This window comes from Galleria mellonella, unplaced genomic scaffold, assembly GCF_026898425.1.
Source record: "Galleria mellonella isolate WM207_F2 unplaced genomic scaffold, CSIRO_AGI_GalMel_v1 utg63, whole genome shotgun sequence".
Classification (NCBI taxonomy): domain Eukaryota; kingdom Metazoa; phylum Arthropoda; class Insecta; order Lepidoptera; family Pyralidae; genus Galleria; species Galleria mellonella.
The window spans coordinates 6,490,202-6,511,617 of record NW_026442130.1 but is presented as its reverse complement, the minus strand read 5'-3'; the positions used below and the strand labels follow the sequence as shown (position 1 = coordinate 6,511,617).

General features: G+C 33.0%; 1 protein-coding gene across 4 annotated transcripts in view; it reads left to right on the top strand.

Annotated features, from left to right (window-relative positions):
* Window positions 1–21,416, top strand: part of LOC113521698 (semaphorin-1A) — a 536,733-nt gene that overhangs the window by 54,636 nt on the left and 460,681 nt on the right. For all 4 annotated transcript variants that reach the window (XM_031910000.2, XM_031909999.2, XM_026907327.3 and 1 more), the window contains exon 2: window positions 3,823–4,155. In XM_031910000.2, the coding sequence (XP_031765860.2) occupies window positions 4,059–4,155 (97 nt within the window). In that variant the 5' untranslated portion in view covers window positions 3,823–4,058. The remainder of the gene's footprint in view (window positions 1–3,822; window positions 4,156–21,416) is intronic.

The following is a 21,416-nucleotide window of genomic DNA, read 5'->3' as shown; positions in this document are numbered from 1 at the left end:
AGCTGTGTTGGTCCTGGCATAGAATAGGCCACTCGTTCCTTTCTCATGGGTGTCGTAATTTCCCATGGGTGTCGTAACTTCCCATGGGAGGCGACTAAGCAAGTTTATGGTTGAGGGATGGGCAGCAGCGTCCGTCTTAATTTGCGGTTGCCAACCCGCCTGCCAAGCGTGGCGACAACTACCCCCCCCCCCCCTATGGGGGATGATGTTTAGCAGTAGACAGTTAACAGCTGATACAACATATTCTTTTGCCTTTAAAATATTATTTATAGATTTTTAACCTAAACTGTAAGTTGTCAGTAATAAGTTGTGTTATGATTTCAGAAGAATTGAATTTATATACATATTTCACGATAAAATTGCTACGAAATAGCATAACTAGAAATTGCAAAAAACATTTATCAATATATAAAATATTACTACCAAAAATATGTCAATACTGTTTAAATAGTAATGATAGATAGTTAAATAATACGTGAAAATCTATTTCAATTGATTGATGTTCACAATGAATGAATGATTACAGTATATAATTTGTGAAAACATTTGATGTACGGTTTAAACTCTAACTCTGATATTAAGTAGTTTTCTGTTAGGCTTTTGTAATAAGTCAGATTTATGCTATATATTTAGTTTAGTTTAAGTCCGGGTATTAACGAGTTTTTTTTGCAATTAACCTAAATGATTGCGTTTGTCTTTTATAAACCAATAACCATACAACGCGAAAGTCTGAAAGTTAATATACTTTATTTATTTAGGTAATCAACAGTTTATAAGAGTAATATCAGTTATCTACATGTTTTTTTTTATACTTCTGACCCTATTTGCTGTTTTCTTGGCATTGATAGATTTATATAGATATATATAGATTTATTTATATTGCTATTTTTGGAGCAAAAAATGAATAATGTACGAGTCTCGTTTCGTCCGTGGAACTAAAAGTTGAAACGTATATAATGGATATACATTGGTGTGTTGTTTTTAATACATGTAGATGTAGCATTAATAATTATATTTGTGGTTTTTGCAGTGATTATATTGAAATTATAGAAATTAATAGATTAGATAAAAATATTATTTGATATTTTCAAATATTATACGTTCTACCACGATATATTATAAATATAATTCTAATTGTAATTTTCCATCGTTTTTGCTATAGAAAAACCATACCTAGACGCGTATTTAAATGTCAAAATTTAACAAGATCCCTAATAAGCATTATCTGGGTAAAGATATGTGTCCATATATTAAAATAATTAAGTACTATGGTGCCTAATGTGACAATCGGCAAATCGAGGGCCGGCTAAATATTTTATGTACTGCTATTCATCTTATCCTATTAATCTCAAAGCATCTATTCTAATAAATATATCTTCTAATAAATCACTAAAAAACAAACAGTCACTCCTTTTTTTTTAACTTTTTATTCTGTTTTCTAAGTAGTAATATTGTTTCTGATTTGAATAAAAAAGTTTGTTATTATGACACAATGCAATTTGTTAAAATTTAACAATCGATAGAAATATATTCCTAGTGTTTTTCGTTTGCTCTGCGTTATCCCGTAGAGAATAGACGTTGGGCAAGGCGATCAAATATTCAAATAGATACCGTCTCAGTGACTCCTCTACCATGAAATACTATAATCACATAGAAACTAAAGGTGGATTTAGATTAAATTAACAAATCTTTGTTTTACTATTGTTCTATAACTCCATATTTAGTTTAGTATAAATGAATATATATGAGCACTGTAACATAATTTTTTAGTTACTAAAATATATTCATGAACATTTTTCTATTTTAATCTTTTAGCTTAAATATACCTGATTCTTCGATCTGGTTTTTTTCTGTTTCGTCTTTTACACTAACCTATTTATTCTTCTAGTCTATATCTACTATCTTGTTTTTACCATTATTGTCTTATATCCGTACTGTAAAACTATTCGGTTGGTAAGTAGAGTAAGGAGACAAATCCAGTAAAACAGACTGTTTTATTAACGGCTTAACCAATGTTTTCGTTGCATTACATAACATTTTAATCGTTACTGTTATTAGATTATGCACTACTACTAAAGTAGTATTTAAAGTATAAGGTTTATTGCTCCTACGGATTCAGCTATTAGAAGGTTCTATTTTCGCACTAGCTAGGAACCGTAACTACTTCATTTTGTTAATTAAAGCGTTGAAATTCAAGTACCTAAAATAGTTTCAAGGTATTCTTACTCGTAGTTGTAAAATGTTTAGCCGCCCGAGATACTTGCTCTTAAACTTTAAATTTCTTTCTAATTGGATTATTGTACGGGATTACTAGTCGAACGCGTAACTTAGTTCTCGAGGTATTTGGATAAATTACCGAACTATATACGGTCTTAGGGAAATTACTACTATCCTCTGTAGCAAAAGTTAACGTACCTAATAGCAAATGCTTGTTACAGTTGCTTCTTTTGTGCGTGTTTCATGTGTACGTCATTTACCTGTATAATGTATCTAACTTTATCTTATACATTTCTGCAACGAAGCAGCACAGTTGTATTTATTTTTTTAGACGTGATAGTGGAAATACTGAGTACTGTGACTTAATATCTTCAAATCTCAAGACTCTGAACTTGAGTTTACCATAAGGTGAGTCTAGGCTTGTTTACTCTTTATCGTATAAAAAAGATACGCAACAAAACAAAAGAAAATACTACAATATCGTAATGCTTAATTCATTTACTTCAAATACAATAAATACTTTGTTTCAGAATAGGCACATATAAACATGAACACAAATACGCAGAGCTTTTACGTAAAGAGTCATGTTAGTACACTATAAATGTTTATTTTATCGATTTTCACACGGACTTCATATAATGCATCCTACTGGTTTAGTAGTATAATACAACAGCGACAAAGTTCCAAATTGTTCGAATAAAATTACTGGGGAGCAACTTTGCTCAATTAATAATAATGAAAACGCCGCCGTCGATGGAACCCCCACTGTTGCACAAAAACTTTTTTACTTTGACACAGTTGCGTTTGTGCGTTTTGGTGCATGATATTAGAACTGTACCGTAGTTATGCTATTTTTATGTTTGTGTTAGTTTTGTTGTAACATTATTTCTGTTCGGTAGTTACAATCGATTAATTTTACGACCTGTGTAAGTATAATATATGATCGTAAAGTTCCGCCGAGTTATCTCATTTATTTTAATAATTAAATTTGCGGAAGCCCTTCTAAAACTTTATAAATTTGGTCAAATATTTATTAAATGAGTTTGATATTGCATGAAAGTTATGTCCAAATGAAGACCTAAGTTAATTATCTAGTACCTAAGCTTTAATTAAAGTTTGTCATGCTTGGTCAAAGTGTTGGTGGTGAAGTTCTGTCTAATAATTATATTCCACCTAGACGTAGTACATGTATCACTGAATTTCGTAAATGGTGTTTCACAAACAAACTATAACATCAAAAGTAAAGTTTAACAAGGCAAATAATGAATTTAATTGTAGACACTCGAGTTGGTCATTACGAAACGTTTACCTAAGTCAATTAGTGGTAAAAGTTCTCGAATTCAGATTTTTCCAGAAAGGGAAACGAGCTTTTGCAACACGCTCGGCCCCATATTCTCGTTGTTAACCATTAAAGTTGTAATTGCGACCTTACGATTCGCTGAACTGTCACGCCCTCGACATATCCCTAACGGATTTTTAATATACCCGAAATCGCTTATAAACAAAGAGTCGGCCTCTGGCGCCCTGCCGGCTTTAATTGCAGGTTTAGTGTCGACGTTCATTAGGATATGCAGGCGCTTTTTTAACGCGATTATGACGTCGCAGGGTTGGCGATTGCCGTCGAGGGTGCGCTGGGGGCGAGGAGGGCTGCGTCACGTGCGAGATCCGCACTCCGCAGCCCCACGCATGCGAGACCGCGGGGCGCCGGCAGCGCAGGCGCGCCCCCCGATGCCCCCAGCCCGCCAGTTCGCCGCCGGCCGCCACGCGCCCTGCCCGTATATGCAGCGCTGAGCCGCGCGCCGCGAGTGATCTTCAAGTGATGTCGACTTGTGACTAGTGCCATGCTCGTGCTGCGCTGTGCCCTCCTCGCGGCACTCCTTGCCGTTGCCGCCGCCGCCTGGCAGGAGAACGTCAGGCCTAAGGTCTTCGCACAATTAGGTAAGTCCGACTGGATGTAATGATAGTACAAACGATCGGTGTTAGTGAACTCGGTACAACAATCGGCTTAATAGTCCCCCAAAACCGAGTGCAGGCCGTAGACCCTCTAGGGCGAGTTTACTGTCAACTAACTAATGTCACTGGGTCCTCTGTTTATGTTGTTTTGTTTGACGACACTGCGCGAGCAAACACCCCCATTCAAAAGTTCTCATGTTTGTGTCAAAATACTCAAGCGTCTTAATAGAAAACTTGTACTCGATGTTCATACTACACACCGCTTATACTCGTAGTTATCCGGAACTACTATTAGTCAAAGACTGGTTTGTCCTACAATGCTTAGCAACCATGAGTATAGGTTAGATTTAGAACATCTGATTTATAGGATGATAAACAAGAATGTTTGTCTAATAGATAGCAAACAGGTAGTTCATAACTGTTTGCATCAAATACTAAAAACAAGAAACTTGTACCACTTGAATTGGATTGTTTCCTCTGATGTGTTTACAACTTAAAAGCTTTGAACATAGCAATTCAAATTTTCTAAATTTATGCGACAAGATAATGTGAAAGCGATTGTCTTGGCTTTCAGAGAAAATTACAAATATGAAATTTAAATTGGAGAAACATTCAACTTTGAAATATGAAATCTGAATGAAATAAATATAAATGGTCTGGAAATGCGCCTTGCGGTAGTCCATAACTAGTCAGAGTCACGCGACAGTTAGTCCTGCAGGAATAAAGCTAGAGTGCACAACTGTAGTGGCATTGTTTTATTGTGCAGCCTGCATTGCGGGGACAGCCACGTGGCTCTCATTAGTACAACACAAAGCGAAGCAGTTTGTTCTGCGTTTTGCAATGTTACGCTTGGATTAGCGATTCACGCGATGCTTACTGTAGCAGATAGAAGTTTGTTGATATATTTGCGGAGTGCTTTGGACAATGACATTATTTGTACTCGACTGCCAAGTGCAAATTATCATATAGGCATAAACTTAAGGTTTTACGAATTTTTAAATATAATCAGATTTGACACGTGAATTGTGATTTGATAAGAGATTTAAAGTCAATCTCATAGAAAGATCAAACAATGACAATTGACGTATACATATATAAGAAATCAATTGGATGTTAAAAACAGTGAAAATATAAACTAGATTAAAGCTTATCGCCTGAAAAGTTTCACGTTGACTGTCACAAGTACTTGGAATCCTTTGTTGGAGTATCAACTGTAGAAACAATCGTCTCAAAACGAGATCATCTATTGTTATCGCATATTGAACAGCGCAAAGAATATACTGTGTGGTTTGTGTTGCGATTTTATTCAATGGATGCCTTTTCAACCAATGTTCAACAATGAGATAAAATCGTAATCCAGTTTTGTTTTTCAAAGTTGATAATTATGTATTGGAAGTGATATGTTTTTGTATGTTCTAGGATTTATATAACAACGATAATGGTATATATCGTTGTTCCACGAAGAACAATTATTTATAGTAATCTCACTGTTGGCACTTCCTGGTATTTTGCAGTTTTTCAAACTGCTTACTTTCTTGTTAACTAACCATCCGGTTCGGATTCGCACGGGTAGATGTTTTAAAAATAATATATAGCTTATGTTATGGGCTTTTTTATTGTTTTTGAGTTTCTTTCCTTTTCGAGACTTTTCTCTTTATAATTTTGATATCCACAGATTAGATAAAGTCATTAATGTAGGATTCAATAGTAGCGTTTTAAGTTTAAAATTTGCATGATTGTCTATTAAACGAGAAGTTTATATACTATTTTAGTGCAGCAGAAATCCTACTGTGAATAAAATTTACATTGTTTTATACAGTTACGAATAGTGTCAATATTTTCAGACTTGAATAGCTTTGAATTATAATACGGCGGTCAAAGTACTCTATAATGAGTCTGACTAATTTATAAATAGTAAAATTGCACATAAAGCTCTAATTGATGAACAATTTCTTAGAATATCTGACGTCATGCATCGAGACGCGAATGTATCCGACGCATATCCTTTTGAATGCATCCGGCCATTGTTTAACCCATAAGTATAAATACCAATGGTAAAAATTAACATAAAACAATATTTGGTTAGTGTTATAAATGAAAATGGAAGTGATACAAAATATTCTTGATTTAGAATTTACTAAATGTATTATATTAGTAAAATAAGACATTAATAGAATATAAATAGTAGTAAACATATGGATATCACTTGTTTCGCATATCAATTTTTATTGTACTCTCCTCTGTACTTGCCTGTTATAACTTTTTTATTACTTTTTATCAGACATATCATATATTACTGCTTTGCTTGCTATTACACTTTTAGTTACATTAACCTTATCTTATACATTACTTTCTTGTGTTTTGTTTTTTTTTTCAAGATTCAGTAAGTTTTTTTACTTTGAAGGATGATGTTAGATATTTAAGGCTGCCTGCTTAATTTTGCTTGATCTGAATCTGAATCTTTATTATATTTATTTTTAAAAATATTTTAAATATTTGAGTCTGTAAATTGAATTCATTCATTCATATATTGATGAAATTTTACTTACTATAATATCCGTGATATACATATAGTAATAAGACTTATAATGTGTGCATTTCATCTCATGAAGTAGACAAATTAAATAATATTACTAGCTACTGTGGCGTGTATCGTAAAGTAATTAATCAATTCAATTAATGTCTCTGGAGACAAGTTAGTGAGTAATAAGTAAACATCTAGATTAATTTGACGCGTCGTGTTAATTACAATATCATAGTTATTAGTTTGATTTTAGAACACTTAAGTTAGTACAACAGCCTGTATCAATAATAATCGGAATTATATTTAAAAACTTATTAAAAACAATAATTTATACATTCACTTTCATGATAGTAAAGGATCCATTATTAGTTCTAGAATAATTCTAAAGACAAATCAAACAAGTTCTTACTCTTGAATTCGGAGTTCCTATGGTCACGTTTCGATTCCATCTCATATTGTCAGTCGACAAAGTATGAAAAATCTCAGCTAGATCAGAAAACTAAATAGTAGTTCTTAAGAATGAATTCAAACGGTCGGTTTGATAAAAAGGTCGGTTTAGTGTACCAAAAACATAAAAATATACAGTGACAATTAGAAAATTCAAGTGAAATACAGTACAGATCAAAATATATACGTAAAGGTATGAAAGGCGGTCTTGTCGCTAGGGCAAAGTCTTACAGACAACCTTAAGACTCAGGCATTATATATCTTTTGGCAATACTTGGACTGCCTTTTTTAAATGTTTATAACAAAATATTCAGAAATTAAAATATTCATACAATGTATTTGCAGTATCAAATTTATAATCACAGTGTTCTAACTCCGTGTAAATATAGGTTTAAGATTGTAATGTATGATATATAATATCAACGTGGCATTATTGATAACGTGAATATTTACTGTATTAATTTGTGTTTCATAGAACTTTCAATAAATAATCTAAATTAATTTGCATTACTAATTTATGATACACATTTAATTAAAATATAACGGTATCATATGAGTAGGTACGCCTTGAGAGTCGAGAGATAAGTGGTTGCAGTATATCAACCTAATTTGTGGGTTATGTTACTGCACTCGACGTCCGTTAGCAACTGATATTATTGGAAATGTATGCCACTAGTTTATCAAATGATTTCTCGCATAATCAAAATTCAAAGAAATAACCTATTGTATTAAAACTTTATGAATGTTGAAGTCTATGATGATTAAATTATTCAATAAAGAATATTACATTTTATGATATTTTGATTTAAGAAATATAGATTAATACATTTATTCAATGAATTTTATATGAATCCATTGATTTAGATGCAATTTGGTACACATATGCAGGTTTTCTTATAATATTGTACTTACATACTAGGATATCTGCCATTGAACCTGAGAATAAGAATTAAATAATTTCGCGTGGGCAAGACTGCGGGAGACAGCTAGTTAAAATAAAGTTAAGTCGTACAGAATTGTGCACTTTAACGAGTAGGAACTGCCCACTGTTTATGGGACATTGGGCAAAATGATAGGTTTTTTCACTTAGTACTATATTATGGCATTTAAATAAAATTACTTATTTAACTTACTTTAACGCTTTGTTTTTAAAGATCATTTGTCATTTTAAAAGCATAGTTAAATGTTACTTATTTGTTCATAAATTTGGAAGTACCTATTATTGTTTTAAAACAACTTTTGCAATGGAGCAGCAGTTATTGCATAACTATCTAATTGAAGGCAAGAAAACTGGCTCAATCATTTTCATAACGGAACAAAGAAATCATACTTATAACACTAGAAATAATCTTCGATTAAGTGTTTTTTGCTTTTTTTAACATATAATGGTGTAGAAATGAATAGTCTAAAAAAATTTAAAATAAGAAAAGTATAATATTAAAATGATAATAAATTTGGAATCATACTGACATAATTGTAAACAAAGTACCTTACCTACAAAGTACATTACCTTTAAGTATTTGCATATTTAGACCCGTAAAGAAAAGCTGTTAGCACAATATTGGATAAGTAGTGTAACCAGTATAGATCCCGGACCGGTTCTTGAGTGTAGGCAGTAGGCTGCGGGTGCATAGAGGTCTGATTCAGAGGACGATGACACAGATCCACAAGTGAAGATTCAGAGATAAATACATAAAAGTAAAATATTTTTATAAAATATAATGTTCAGCTAAACAAATTGTATACAGCAGCAGTAATACAATTAAGAAATTTTATAAATCTAACATTGGAGGCACATATTGTTCAGGTTATAATATCTATCCAAACGATAAATCTCGTGAACCCTATTTTAAGTGTATCAAATATTTATTACAGAATGAACAAGATAAATAAAAAAGTAAATCCAAATGGTGTCTTAAATCATTAAAAAATAAACCCAATAGAAGCCACAGATATGATCCTTAAAAATGTAAACCCTCTAAAGAAGATTTATGGACTGCTCAGGTTTAAACAGGTGTCTGCGTCTGAAGTTCAATTCTTTAGAGTTTATGGTGTTGCATTATACGTAGCACCGACACCCTCTTTTATGCTTTAACTGCTAGGATTATAGAACGTTTAAGTGGTACCATAAAATAACCATTCAGTCACTACCTGAAAAAGAAATAAATTACTTAACAGGATAATGCTTTTACATCCGGAATGTTTTGTACGTGTCGCGTATAACCTTATGGGTATTTATTGGGGCATTCGTCAGGAACCAATACGCGGGGGAGCAGTTATGTGGTCGAGGGTGCATAATGCAGATATGGCAGCAGTATTGTTTACGATTGCAGTCTGTGCTTTTGTACAATTTTATTAAGTTTCTGGTGTGTTTAACCCAATGTACTTTATAAAGAAAATTTTCATTTTAAATATTATACTTTTTTTTTGGTTCAGCAAAATGATCATTAGTAATTTAGACGTTATGTTTTGGAATTTGCATGTAAATTATAGGCGCTTAGTAAGGGTTTTCTTTTTAAGTACAGTCGATCAAACTTCATACAGTTCAACAATCCATTGTACAGACTATTCTTTAATAAAAATCGTAACCGCGACGATAACCGCTAATCAAAAAAGGACAAAAGTTCAAACATTCATCGACAATACAATCGCTATTAGGGAGACCGGAATGCGATCAGGGAGTAAAACAAAATGTGTTTAATGGTAACGTGATATAGTAAATAATGGATTGTACAGCATCTTTTCAGTCTAGATATTGTGAAATGTAGCTTTAACTGAGCTAGTAAGGTTGAATTTCTATTGAAATCTTTTGAAGAGTGATGATACAAGTAGTACACACGTGCGTGCCGTCTCGGCAGTTTCGGAGTGCGGGGGGGTTCAACGATGGCGCCGCCTGGCGGGAGAGGGACAGCTTTATGACGACACGATATATTGTCTTCGCGCAGTGTGGGATTTACCGTTTCTTTTGTTTTATTTTTCGGACACGCCGATTAATTTCTTAAAGTGGGCCTTTTCAGAGTATCACAATTTGATTTTCCCCACTATTCTGGGATTATATTGAAATGCTTGCTTTCAGTATCTAAACATGTGTTTAGACATATGTCTATATGCATTAGTGGGAGCATCTCTATAAATAACACTTAACCGCACGCGTATCATATTTGTTTTGCGATGCATTTCCTTTCGTTAATAAGAAGTCTCATAAGTGATATATTTTTAAGTTAAATTAAAATAGTAAGCAAAATTGTAGCCTTTTGATTACAGGAAATTACAATACTTATTTAGTGAACTTACTAAAGTCTTGTTTATAAGTTCGATTTATATAAATGTCTATTAATATGATCGAAGTTCATTATACCCATATTAAAAATGAAAAGAAAAAATCTACAAAGACAAATCGATCACACCAGCTGTTCTATTCAAATCAAAACGTTGAAGCTATAGGAATTGGAATAAAAGCAAGATGGCGGATAAATGGTGATTTTTATCCAACCCCTTGCTGACGATGGCAAGGCAAACATTGGTTCAGTAATAAAAATATTTGTTCAAATCCTCATTGAGCAAAAGAAATGAAGGCCTTTTTTTGCAAAATAGGCCCCACGAGTGTTCCTAGCCTATTGTTATGCAGTTTTTGAGCACGGGATTAAATGGAAGCTAATCATGAGTTCGAAGGGAGTCGATTGAATTGGTATTGCTTGTTGCGATTTATTTACACGCTGTTTTATAATATTAGAAATAGAAATGAATTCTAAATGTAATCATGTTTAGTTGTTTTGCTATTCGGTAAATTTGTTTGCTTCGTAAATTACTACCGTCCAGTTCGGGTTAAAAAATATTCACGTGATAATAAAGCAAAAATATACAAAATGCATAAATTATTTTAATTTCTTAGTAGGTTTTTATATTATTGATAGAACAATTTAAGTTGACCGCTCACCTGATAGTGGTTATCGTCGTTTATATGTATAAAGGGCATCACATTGTCACAGAACATGACGGGTCGCCCATAGTGTTTCATGCGTTGGTACACCTGTAGATAATATTGCCTTGTCGTCCCGGTATAGAATGGGTCAATACTGGCTTTCCCGTGGGTGTCATAAGAGACAATTAAGAAGACTTAATGGTCGAGGAATAAAGCAGAAAGGAAGCAGCGTCTCTTTTAAAACATCACCAAAGCCTAACTGCTGTTGCCAACCCGCCTGTCAAGCATGGCAACTATTGGCAATCCTCTCCCCCCTCCCCCCCACTTCCTTTAATAAGGAGAGACCTATGTTCTGCAGTGGACGGTTAGCGGCTGATGTGATAATGTGTTTATAATTGAAGTTAGTTTTTTGCGAAGCAATATGTATTTATATTGTGTATATAGAAGTATCAATTTTAAAGATATAAAACTCTTCTACGTCACGAACAATAATACTATTCAGCGATAAATCTCCATATACGTTCTCATTTGCAGCGAGTCGCATTTAAACCCTTTCATTTGAAAGGGCGATGAATGGCTGCGAGTCAATGGGTCGTAAGAAATGGGCTAGTGACGTGAGGCAAGGCAAGTGGAACGTACTCGTGGCCATCTTATCGAGATCTGCGGCGGTTCACCTTATTTCCTACTTTGCATGTGGTGGACGCGCGACTTCTTTTTAACTTGACTTTTTAATTATAATAGAAAATGTTTGCTATAGGAAATTATATTGACGCTTGAAATTCAAAACGTATTAAGCATTATTTTGGCTGATATTGAATCATTATATCATTGACATCAACCATAGAAATTTCTGTAGTTTACACTTCATAACTTTTAGTTATTTTCTATTTTTTTTATATAAAATGTCAAAAATACAAAGATATGACATTAACGGTTTTACAATAGCAGACATGTACTACTTAATATTATTCATTTTACCTTTTTTGTTCGTTTTCCTATAAAATTCTATCAATGGAGCTTTATGCATTTTACATTTCCAACGTCGATATTATGTCTTTTATAATATTTAAGCTGATGGCCCACCTAATGAAAAGTGGTAAGCGTCGCCTAAAGGCACGAACAACATTATGAGCGTGTCAGATTACACTGTGACGCCAATTTTCACTGCATCTTGCTATTTTATCATATATATAATATCAGCGTTACAGAACATAGTCCCTCCATAGTTGGCCGAGTACCTTTGAATCTATATCTACAATGGTTCGTGGGATTTTTTCTCAACGGCATTTGCACTATTGAAGATTAGGGAATATGACAAGAATCCCGTATGATAATATTTCATATTTATGTGTATTTCCCTACTGAATTTCATTATAAAGTTTTGCTGTGAAAACGTAACAAACATAAGAATACTTTTGCATTTATTATTACAATAATATGTTTGAACCCTTGTTATTTGTTCTGCTTTTTTCTTATTTTATAATCTTTTTTTTTAGGTGTACCGAATTTTTCGAAAATATAGTTGTGTAATTTTTTTTATGAGTATGCAAACAAGCTGACTTTTTTTTTATACAACTTAGAATGGCAAATAAGCTGACGGCCCACCAGATAGAAAGTCGTAACCGTCGCCTATAGACATGAGCAGTACCAAGGACATAACAGAGTAAACTGTTTCGCCCATAATACTTCCCATGCGTTGCCATTCCTGAGGGCTCAGATGTTATTCCTCTGTACCCTGTAAATTCACGCCATGTCCCACCCTTCAAACCGAAACACAGCCATGCAAACACAACTGCTTGACGGTTGAAACACGAATGGGACAGAGGTGCCCAAGTAATCGACTTTTGTACAAAGTCTGCCTCTGGTACTACTGCTATAGTATATATACCTATACATAAAAATACCAAGAAAATTTTAAGTATTATTTTATTTAGTATTTTGAAGAGGTTACATTGTAAGGAATGTAAACTGTTTACATTGTGAGAAATTTAAATTGTTTCGCTCTCGTTGTAATAAGTATTATCGTTGTCGTTAAGTATATGTGTAAATATGAGCGGAAGATGTATATATACAGCTGTAACAGGATTATACATTTGTTGTGTTATGAATGAATGTTATGTTACATATAACATATATATTTATATATTTTTTATTAGGGTCATTGACAACTTTTTACATTTTACGTGCTGCTTAATTGATAACATAAAAATAACTTTATTTAATATGAAAGTCGTTTACAAGCGAACACCACATGCGTTATTATTAATAATGATAAGTAACACAACAGTAAATAGTTTAAGAGATAATATTTAGTATTTTCTTTAATAAATTGTATCATTAATGGGTCCGAAATTGATGTCATTTAAATATTTTTAGTGTTTAATATTTCTAATAATCTTTTTAGTGTTTTAATTTTTTGTCAATATTAATAAATAATAAATAGATTTATTTTTATCACAGTGAGATACAATGAGACATGCTTATATTAAAGTAATCAAATTATAAATATAATTGTGAGAGACTGGTGCCTGAGATAGGTATAAGAATACCTGTATTACTATACCTATCTCAGTAATAGTATGAATATTGCGACTTTTTATCGGTTGGTACTTTCATTAACATTTAAATTAGATTTTTTTTGTAATAAAAGTTTCTTTAAAATATTTAATTTTATTTAAATTCTTTAAATTATTTAAAAAGAGGAAAAATAGGTATCGTGTATTGAGTAATGAAACAACTTTACAGTTTTATCACATTCATGTGACGAATCGTAATATCTCACCACTAACTCACCTGTTTACTTATCCGGTTACCTCTAAACCTGTACGCTACACTTAAATACTACAGAATATATTTTTTATCGTGACAAAATAGCCGTAAAATTCTGTCTACTCGCACCGATAAAGCGGGCAAAGTGGGAGCTCATATAAAGTTGGTCGCAACTGAAGCTCCGTTAATGAGCCAGGTGGTTCTTGTACAATGTGCTCCAGTAACAATACCATACCCACTAAGGGTAGCGCACCCTGTTAGCCGCGCGTGTGCGACCGACCTAAATGGGTTATTTTTTTAATTGGTTTTTATAGAGTTGAAATATTTATGCGGCTCGGCATAATCGGGGCTATTTTGTTGTTTTGCTTCGGTAATTGATGGTGTGTGATGTCCGGTTTTGTATTGAAAATGAAAGGAGAGGCTTATGTTCAGCATTGTATTACATGTATGATAAATGTATTATATGTAACTAGCTGTATTTTACGGCTTCACTCGCGTGAATCAGTATACATATAAAGTATCTTATGTGCTAAGGTAGGATATAACGTCCCCCATGTACCAAATTTCGTTCAAACCTATCCATTAATTTTTACGTGAAAAAGTAACAAAAATCCATCTATTTATGTATCCATCGTTACAAACTTTCGCATTTATAATATTAATAGAATAAACAAATGTGATACTACTATAATTAGTTGTTCGGATTGATACCTGCTGCTGATTTTCACCACCGTACATACACGTTATAAACTAGAGTTCCATCCCAACCATCTGGATGAGTGGCGGTCCTCCACCGGTCCTTGAAAAACCCCTTTCTTCCACACACAACCACTCTATGGAATCAACATCCAGCAGAAGTATTTCCGAATCGATACAACATAATCTTCAAGAAAAGAGCATATATCCTTTTTAAAAGCCCGGCAGCACACCTGCAATGTCTCTGTTGTTGCGGGTAATCATAAGTCGCGTTAGTCACTTACCATCAGGTGAGCTGCATGCTCGAAGGCCCCCTCTGTGTTATAAAAGAAAATACTATGATGTGTCTATTGTATTCTGTTATGTTTATAACAATATAAAATGTGCATTAACAACAGTATTAACACCTACTTAAAGTCGTCAAATTTATCGAATATAATCCAATAAAATATTTATCACCATTAGGTAATTATGATTTGTTACTACTAAATAATTATAATAAAAGCTCTATTAGCGTCTGTATACATGCAAAATAGGAATTTTACAAACTTAGGGTAAGGAAAGGTATATTGGTGATATAAGTAATTTGGTGATAGTTTTTAGAAAGAATACCACTCGTGTACCTGTACAAGTACATTCTAGAGGCAGCGCTAGCAAGTTGTTACGAGAGTGAGAAATATATATATATATATATTACCCGCTTCAATACACGATTCCTGCGTTTAGTAAACAAACTTTTATGGTCATTGTGCATCAGTGACGCCATTACTTACTGAGTTTGCGCTACGTTATGTATTTCGTTAAAATTAACTGAAATAAATTAGTGAATCTGTGTAAAAACTTACTAAAATCTTACAATAAACTAATGATTATTGAAAAAAAACTGTAGTGAAGTCGTGACACAGTTAAGGTGAGTTTTTATTTCTTAAGTTGTGGCCGTTGTTTCTTAGTGTTTTTGCCAAAGTTTTGGATACCTTTTTTAGAGGTTAACTTGAGATGTATTTTGTGCTTATATTAAAAATAAACTAGGAAAGTCTAATACAGAGTTCGAAAGGTATTATTTTGAGTAATTTGTGAATGTGTTTTATTTTGAGTTTGAGTATATTTTTTTTATCGCCAAATTACCTGTACATAATTTTTTAATATCACTAAATAACCTATTTTTGTTATATCTCTAGATTGACAATGGAAAAAGAGAGTAAATATAGAAAATATAATCAGCAGCAACTTCAAAAAGCCATCAGTTTAGTAAGAAATGAAGGTAAAACCATATATAAAGCTTCCAAAGAAGCAAACGTCCCATGGAGCACCTTAAAGCGATACCTAGAGAATCAAGAGGATTCTGTAAGAAAAATGGGGAGGCCTTATGCACTTCCTTGTGAATTAGAGATAAGGCTTTATAATTATATTATAGAAATGCAAGAATTGGGGTTTGGACTTACCGTTTATCAAATTAGAAAATATGCCTACGATCTTGCTGAGGTGGCTGGTCGGGAGAACTTCTTGCCATCAGCTAATCGCATTGCAAGCAAATGGTGGTGGAACAGCTTTAAATGTAGGTACAATTTATGCTTACGTGTGCCAGAAAATCTTTCAGCCTATAGGGCTTCTATGGCTAATGAGGTAATGATCAAAGACTTCTTTTTTAAACTGGACGATGTTCTTACTAATCTCGCTATCAAGGACAAACCACATCTAATTTGGAACTGTGACGAGACTGGCTTGTCCTATGTAGTAAAACCATCTAAAGTTGTTACTGGTATTGGTAAAAAGTATATTTATAAAAGATCCTACGCTGAACGAGGTCAAAATCAAACAATGTTGGCATGCATTTGCGCAGATGGAACATGGATTCCTCCTATGATAATATTTAAAGGTGTTAGGTGGAACGATACACTTAAAAATGATGCTCTTCCCAACGCATTAATCAGACTATCACCCAAAGGATGGATCAATTCGGAATTATTTTTAGAATGGTTCAATTTTTTTATAACTTCCATACCACCCGAACGTCCTGTGGTCCTTCCAATGGACTCACATTCAGCACATATTGGACCAGAAGTTCTTAAAGTTGCTAAAGATAACCAAGTTTATCTATTTACTTTCCCAGCTCATTGCACGCATCTATTGCAGCCTCTTGACGTGGGTCTATTTAAGCCATTTAAAAGTTACTGGCGTGACAGCATAAATAGGTACATGAGCAATAACCCTACAGATGCTCCTAATCGCAGTAACTTCAATTCCATTATGAATCCAGCATTCATAAGTGCCTTTACTAAAAGGAATATTGAAAGTGCTTTTCAAAAAACGGGGATATGTCCTTTAAACGGAAATGCTATATCAAAGGAAGCATTACGACCTTCAGCTTTAACTAACATAGCTCTTGCAGCACCTTAAAGTTCTTCTTTAAGTACTAAACCTAAAGTAGACCTAATTTTAAAAACACCCAAAGCTTCAAAACGCCTAGAAAAGTCAAGAAAAAGAGATTCTAGTGCGAAATGTTTAACACCAACAATTGCTAATGCAAATAAAGATTCGATACAAGAAAACGTTCAGTCTCAGCCCTCAACGTCGGGCAAATCTGCTCAAAAAGCAAAAAAAAGTAAAATTCAAGAAATAGAAAATGATTGGGAATGTGGATTATGTAAGGTCTTGTACTCAGCTGATGTAAAAAAAAGAAATGGAGCCAAATGGATCCAGTGTTCGTACTGTCTCACGCCATACCACGAGATCTGCGCATCCATCGAAGATACTGATCCCGAAGAACAGCTGTATTATAGATGTGATACTTGCTTGGAATAATATTCATTAAAGTACCAAATACTTTATATTTTAAGTTCAAAATATCTGATTATAAGAGATTTTCATACTATCACCAAATTTCCTACCCAGTATCACCAATCTACCGAACTGTGTCGCCAACTTACCTTCAGCTTCTTGTGTACTAAATTGAGATTTATTATTAAAATTATTAGATTTTTGTTACTAAAACTATTCTTAATATTTACTTCAAATAATAGATAATGTTGTAAAACAAAAGTGACTTTTTGCTTAGTTGCAAAATTCTTATAAAATTAGTTTTTTTCATTTTTATCACCAATATACCTTTCCTTACCCTACTGTGTTTTTTTTCTTTTCCGACAATTGTTTCGACTTTATCTGTAAATCTTCTTCAGGGGCGTACGGTGCTTTCTTACACATGCACATGTATTGTCATGTAAGACATCGTTAATAAGGAACATAAATTTTGGAAATAATATAGAATCTTTATTAACTGTAAACTTATTAATTACGTTATAAAAAAAAAAAAAAAAAACGAGAACTACTTTTTCTGAAACTTTGTACGTTCTCGGTGGTGCTATGAGGAGGGTAATTTTAAAATAAATTTAATATTAAAAATACCGGTAAAATTTACATTCGAATTGAGAACTTCTTTTTAAAAGTAGATAAGAATACGCGTAGTTTTTTTAATTTCTATCTTTGCGAAACGTGACTTTGTGAAGTTCATTAAATTAGTTTTCTTTGCTTTTCTTACATTTCAATTTGTCTCTGGTAATTTCTGTTACGGACACTCTTATGCATAAAAATGGCAATTGTTTAATAAACCTACTTTAACTATTGAAGTGTTTTGTCTTTCTTTTTTACGTTAAAATATTCATTCTAAAAGAAAGTGATAAAAGGATAATAGAAATAATAAAATATAGATTAAAGATTTTATTTTTTTGTTTGCAATGGTTAAATAAAAAAAAATGACGAACTTTTTTTTATTCTCTAACTTGTAGTACACATTGTCAGCGAGTATTAGGACTGTATTTTATTTTTAAGAATTCCGTACCGACTCAGATGATGGATGGATCGTTAGATATGAATACGGGCGAAGACTGTACTGTATTTTAAGATTTCGCAAAAGTGATTGTTTAATCAATGGAACGGACGGGAAACATTATCCTACTGGGAAGGAGTTGTGTATATTTAGTGCCCTAAAAATAAACAGTGGCCGTGCGCCCTGCATGCGTCCCTTTAATACTTGAACTTGACTTGGGGTTCAATAACCGAGAGCTTACTTCGATAATTATGGGCATGCCGATCCCAATGAGTCGGTTCTGAGTGACTGTACGGAGTCGGGGGGTGTTATAAGAGGAAGGGATACGCTTCTTTATTCACGCATTTTCTTCATTTTGTGGGTTAGTCGGTCTGTTTGACTGAAAGAAATAAAAAGATAAGTTAATAAAAAATATACACACTATTGTTATCCCTAATGGAGTAGTCAGAGATATTTATTAAAGAAAGAAAAATAATTTTGATAATAACGTAAATAAATACTACGGAATATATTTTTTACTGAACTTTGACTTCTGACTTTTTGATGACGATGTGTCATCTAGTATAAAATATGCAAAGTTTGTATTAAGGGTGGAATGTTCACAATGTAGTAATCTACACTACCAGAGACATCATTTAGAGGCAGAAAATAAACTTCTAAACTTAATATAGGTTAGTTATTATTATCTACTCTTTTGAGGGCAAAACAATAAACTGAGTTGTGACTATTTTGTGTTACTATGTCACACGCATGAAAGGAAAAAAATTGTTACTTGTTTTATATATTTTGCTTATTTCTTTGTATATGTATTTTTTTATCTCTTTTTACTATATTATATATGCCTAATCTATGTTTGTTGTTATTTGTGTACTATAAGTAATGCAAATAAATTATGCTTATCCATCTATTATTTTACAAATATTAAATTAATTTCAATTATCTATTTATTGAGACAGGTATATTACTCAATTCTATATTGATTTTATTTACTGATAAAAATGAAACAGTAAATTCCCTAGCGCTATCGGTAGGTATATGCTGGCGGGGTACCAGTGAGGGTTGATTGGTGAAGATGTAAAAGCAGTTAGTCCATCGTGACGAATTCAAAAATATAACCATGATGGTATCCTGGGAAAACCGCGTGGAAGTCGATGATTTTCCAATGTTAGATAAACCTTGAATCTTTTTTATCGTTCTTAATTCAACGTACGTACGTTTAGCCATAGTTTCGTAAAATTTGTACCGTTACAACCTACAGAATTTACTCTCGTATAATATAATAATATAAGTATAATATCGAAAGCATTTTTTGGCACCAGCTGTTCTCTGTCTATCCCGTAAGTAACCCAGCGTGAAGATCGATAGATTAACATTGCACATAAACATATCTGAATGTATATTGTACACACTATCATGAGTTTGTAGGACTATTGAACATATTGTCTTCGAGGCTCGGCTCCCATGGGTAGCCGGAAGATATCACTTATATGAGATAAACTTGCCTTCTGTATTGCTTATACTTACTTTATCTATCTATCCTCTAATATATTTCAAATACAATGGGTGATACAGTTACTTTGAGAGTAAATTTATTCGAGTGGATGTAAAGTAAAAAATCCGATTTTGAAATCTTCAAAACAAGAACATATTCCTTCTCAAAAGGCTGGCACGCATCTGTAATTTCTCTGCAGTCGCAGGTGCTTTGGGCAACGGTAATCACTTACCATCAGGTGAGCCGCATGCTCGTTTGCTGCCTATGTAATAATAAAAATATATATATAACTAGTTTTAACCCATCTGCTCGCTGACATTGATGCTCCTTTCCACTTTGGATTTGCTGGAAGAGAACTCTTTTAGAGTAAGGCTCGCCGTTGTACATTTGCATACCTCTGTCATATTTTTATGTAATATTTGTGTGTACAATAAAATATAAATAAATAAATAATCGTGACTTTGCCCACGTGATTATATTGCTTGATCAGGATAAATAGTAGCTTATATATACTTCTCCATTACAAATAATTCGTGTAGGTGTATTATTAAATTTTATGACAGTTATTAAAAGGTGAAATAAAAACAATTTTATAATATTACTAAAGATTTACGTAGTGTAGGATGACTCCCCACTAGATGGAGTGACGACCTCAAATGGATTGCAGGGAGTCAATGGATGCAGGTGGCTCGGAACCGTTCCGTATGTGGACGGATAACGGCTGATATGATGAGTAAAAATTTAAGGAGATTTTAAATTAAACTGACAACCGCTATATTTGAACAAAATATTAAATTATTTTTTTCCTGTTGTCTTTTATATTTTGTGAATTAATTTTAAATCAGACATATTTGTAAACAGTTTCTAGATTAAGTTATATTACGTAACTATACAGTAAGATGTTCGTTGTATTGATGATTTCATTACAAACGTTAAATGCAGATGTTTGGCTCGTCTGCTTTACTGCGATCAATACGGTGTCAGTTTAGAAATAATTGAAGCAACCCGATCTCCGAAATAGAGTTGTTTGAATAAAGGTTTAAATATACGCCATGTATTACAAAATGTGTTTCGTATTAATAAACAAATAAGTTTGTTCATGTAACCGGAAAAATATATTAAATGAATTGCTCGACCGACATAAAATATCCTTCTTCATGCCTAATGATTAGCTAGGCCTTTAAGATACCAAGAGCTAACAAAGTCACTTTTTATACTTATAATAATAAATAGTTAGGCCCATGACTTAGTCTGCGTTACCATTGGTTAAGCTATTAAAGCGTCAAGAGGTATAAGACAATCTCATTTTCACAATAATAATAATTAGTACGAATAAGGACTTGCAAAATCAACATTTTGTAGAGTTCCATAACTAACACTTTGAAATTGAAATGATAATCAAACTGACGGTTAACCTGATAGAAAAAGATGATTTGTAAACCACTATAAGTAGATGTGGTCAGTAAAATGGACATCACATCTTACATTATGATCCATATTACGAGTAGATAGCTCCTGTTGCCATGTCTAAAATGTTGTGTTATCGGCTTCATTGAAAAGTTAGGGTGTAAAA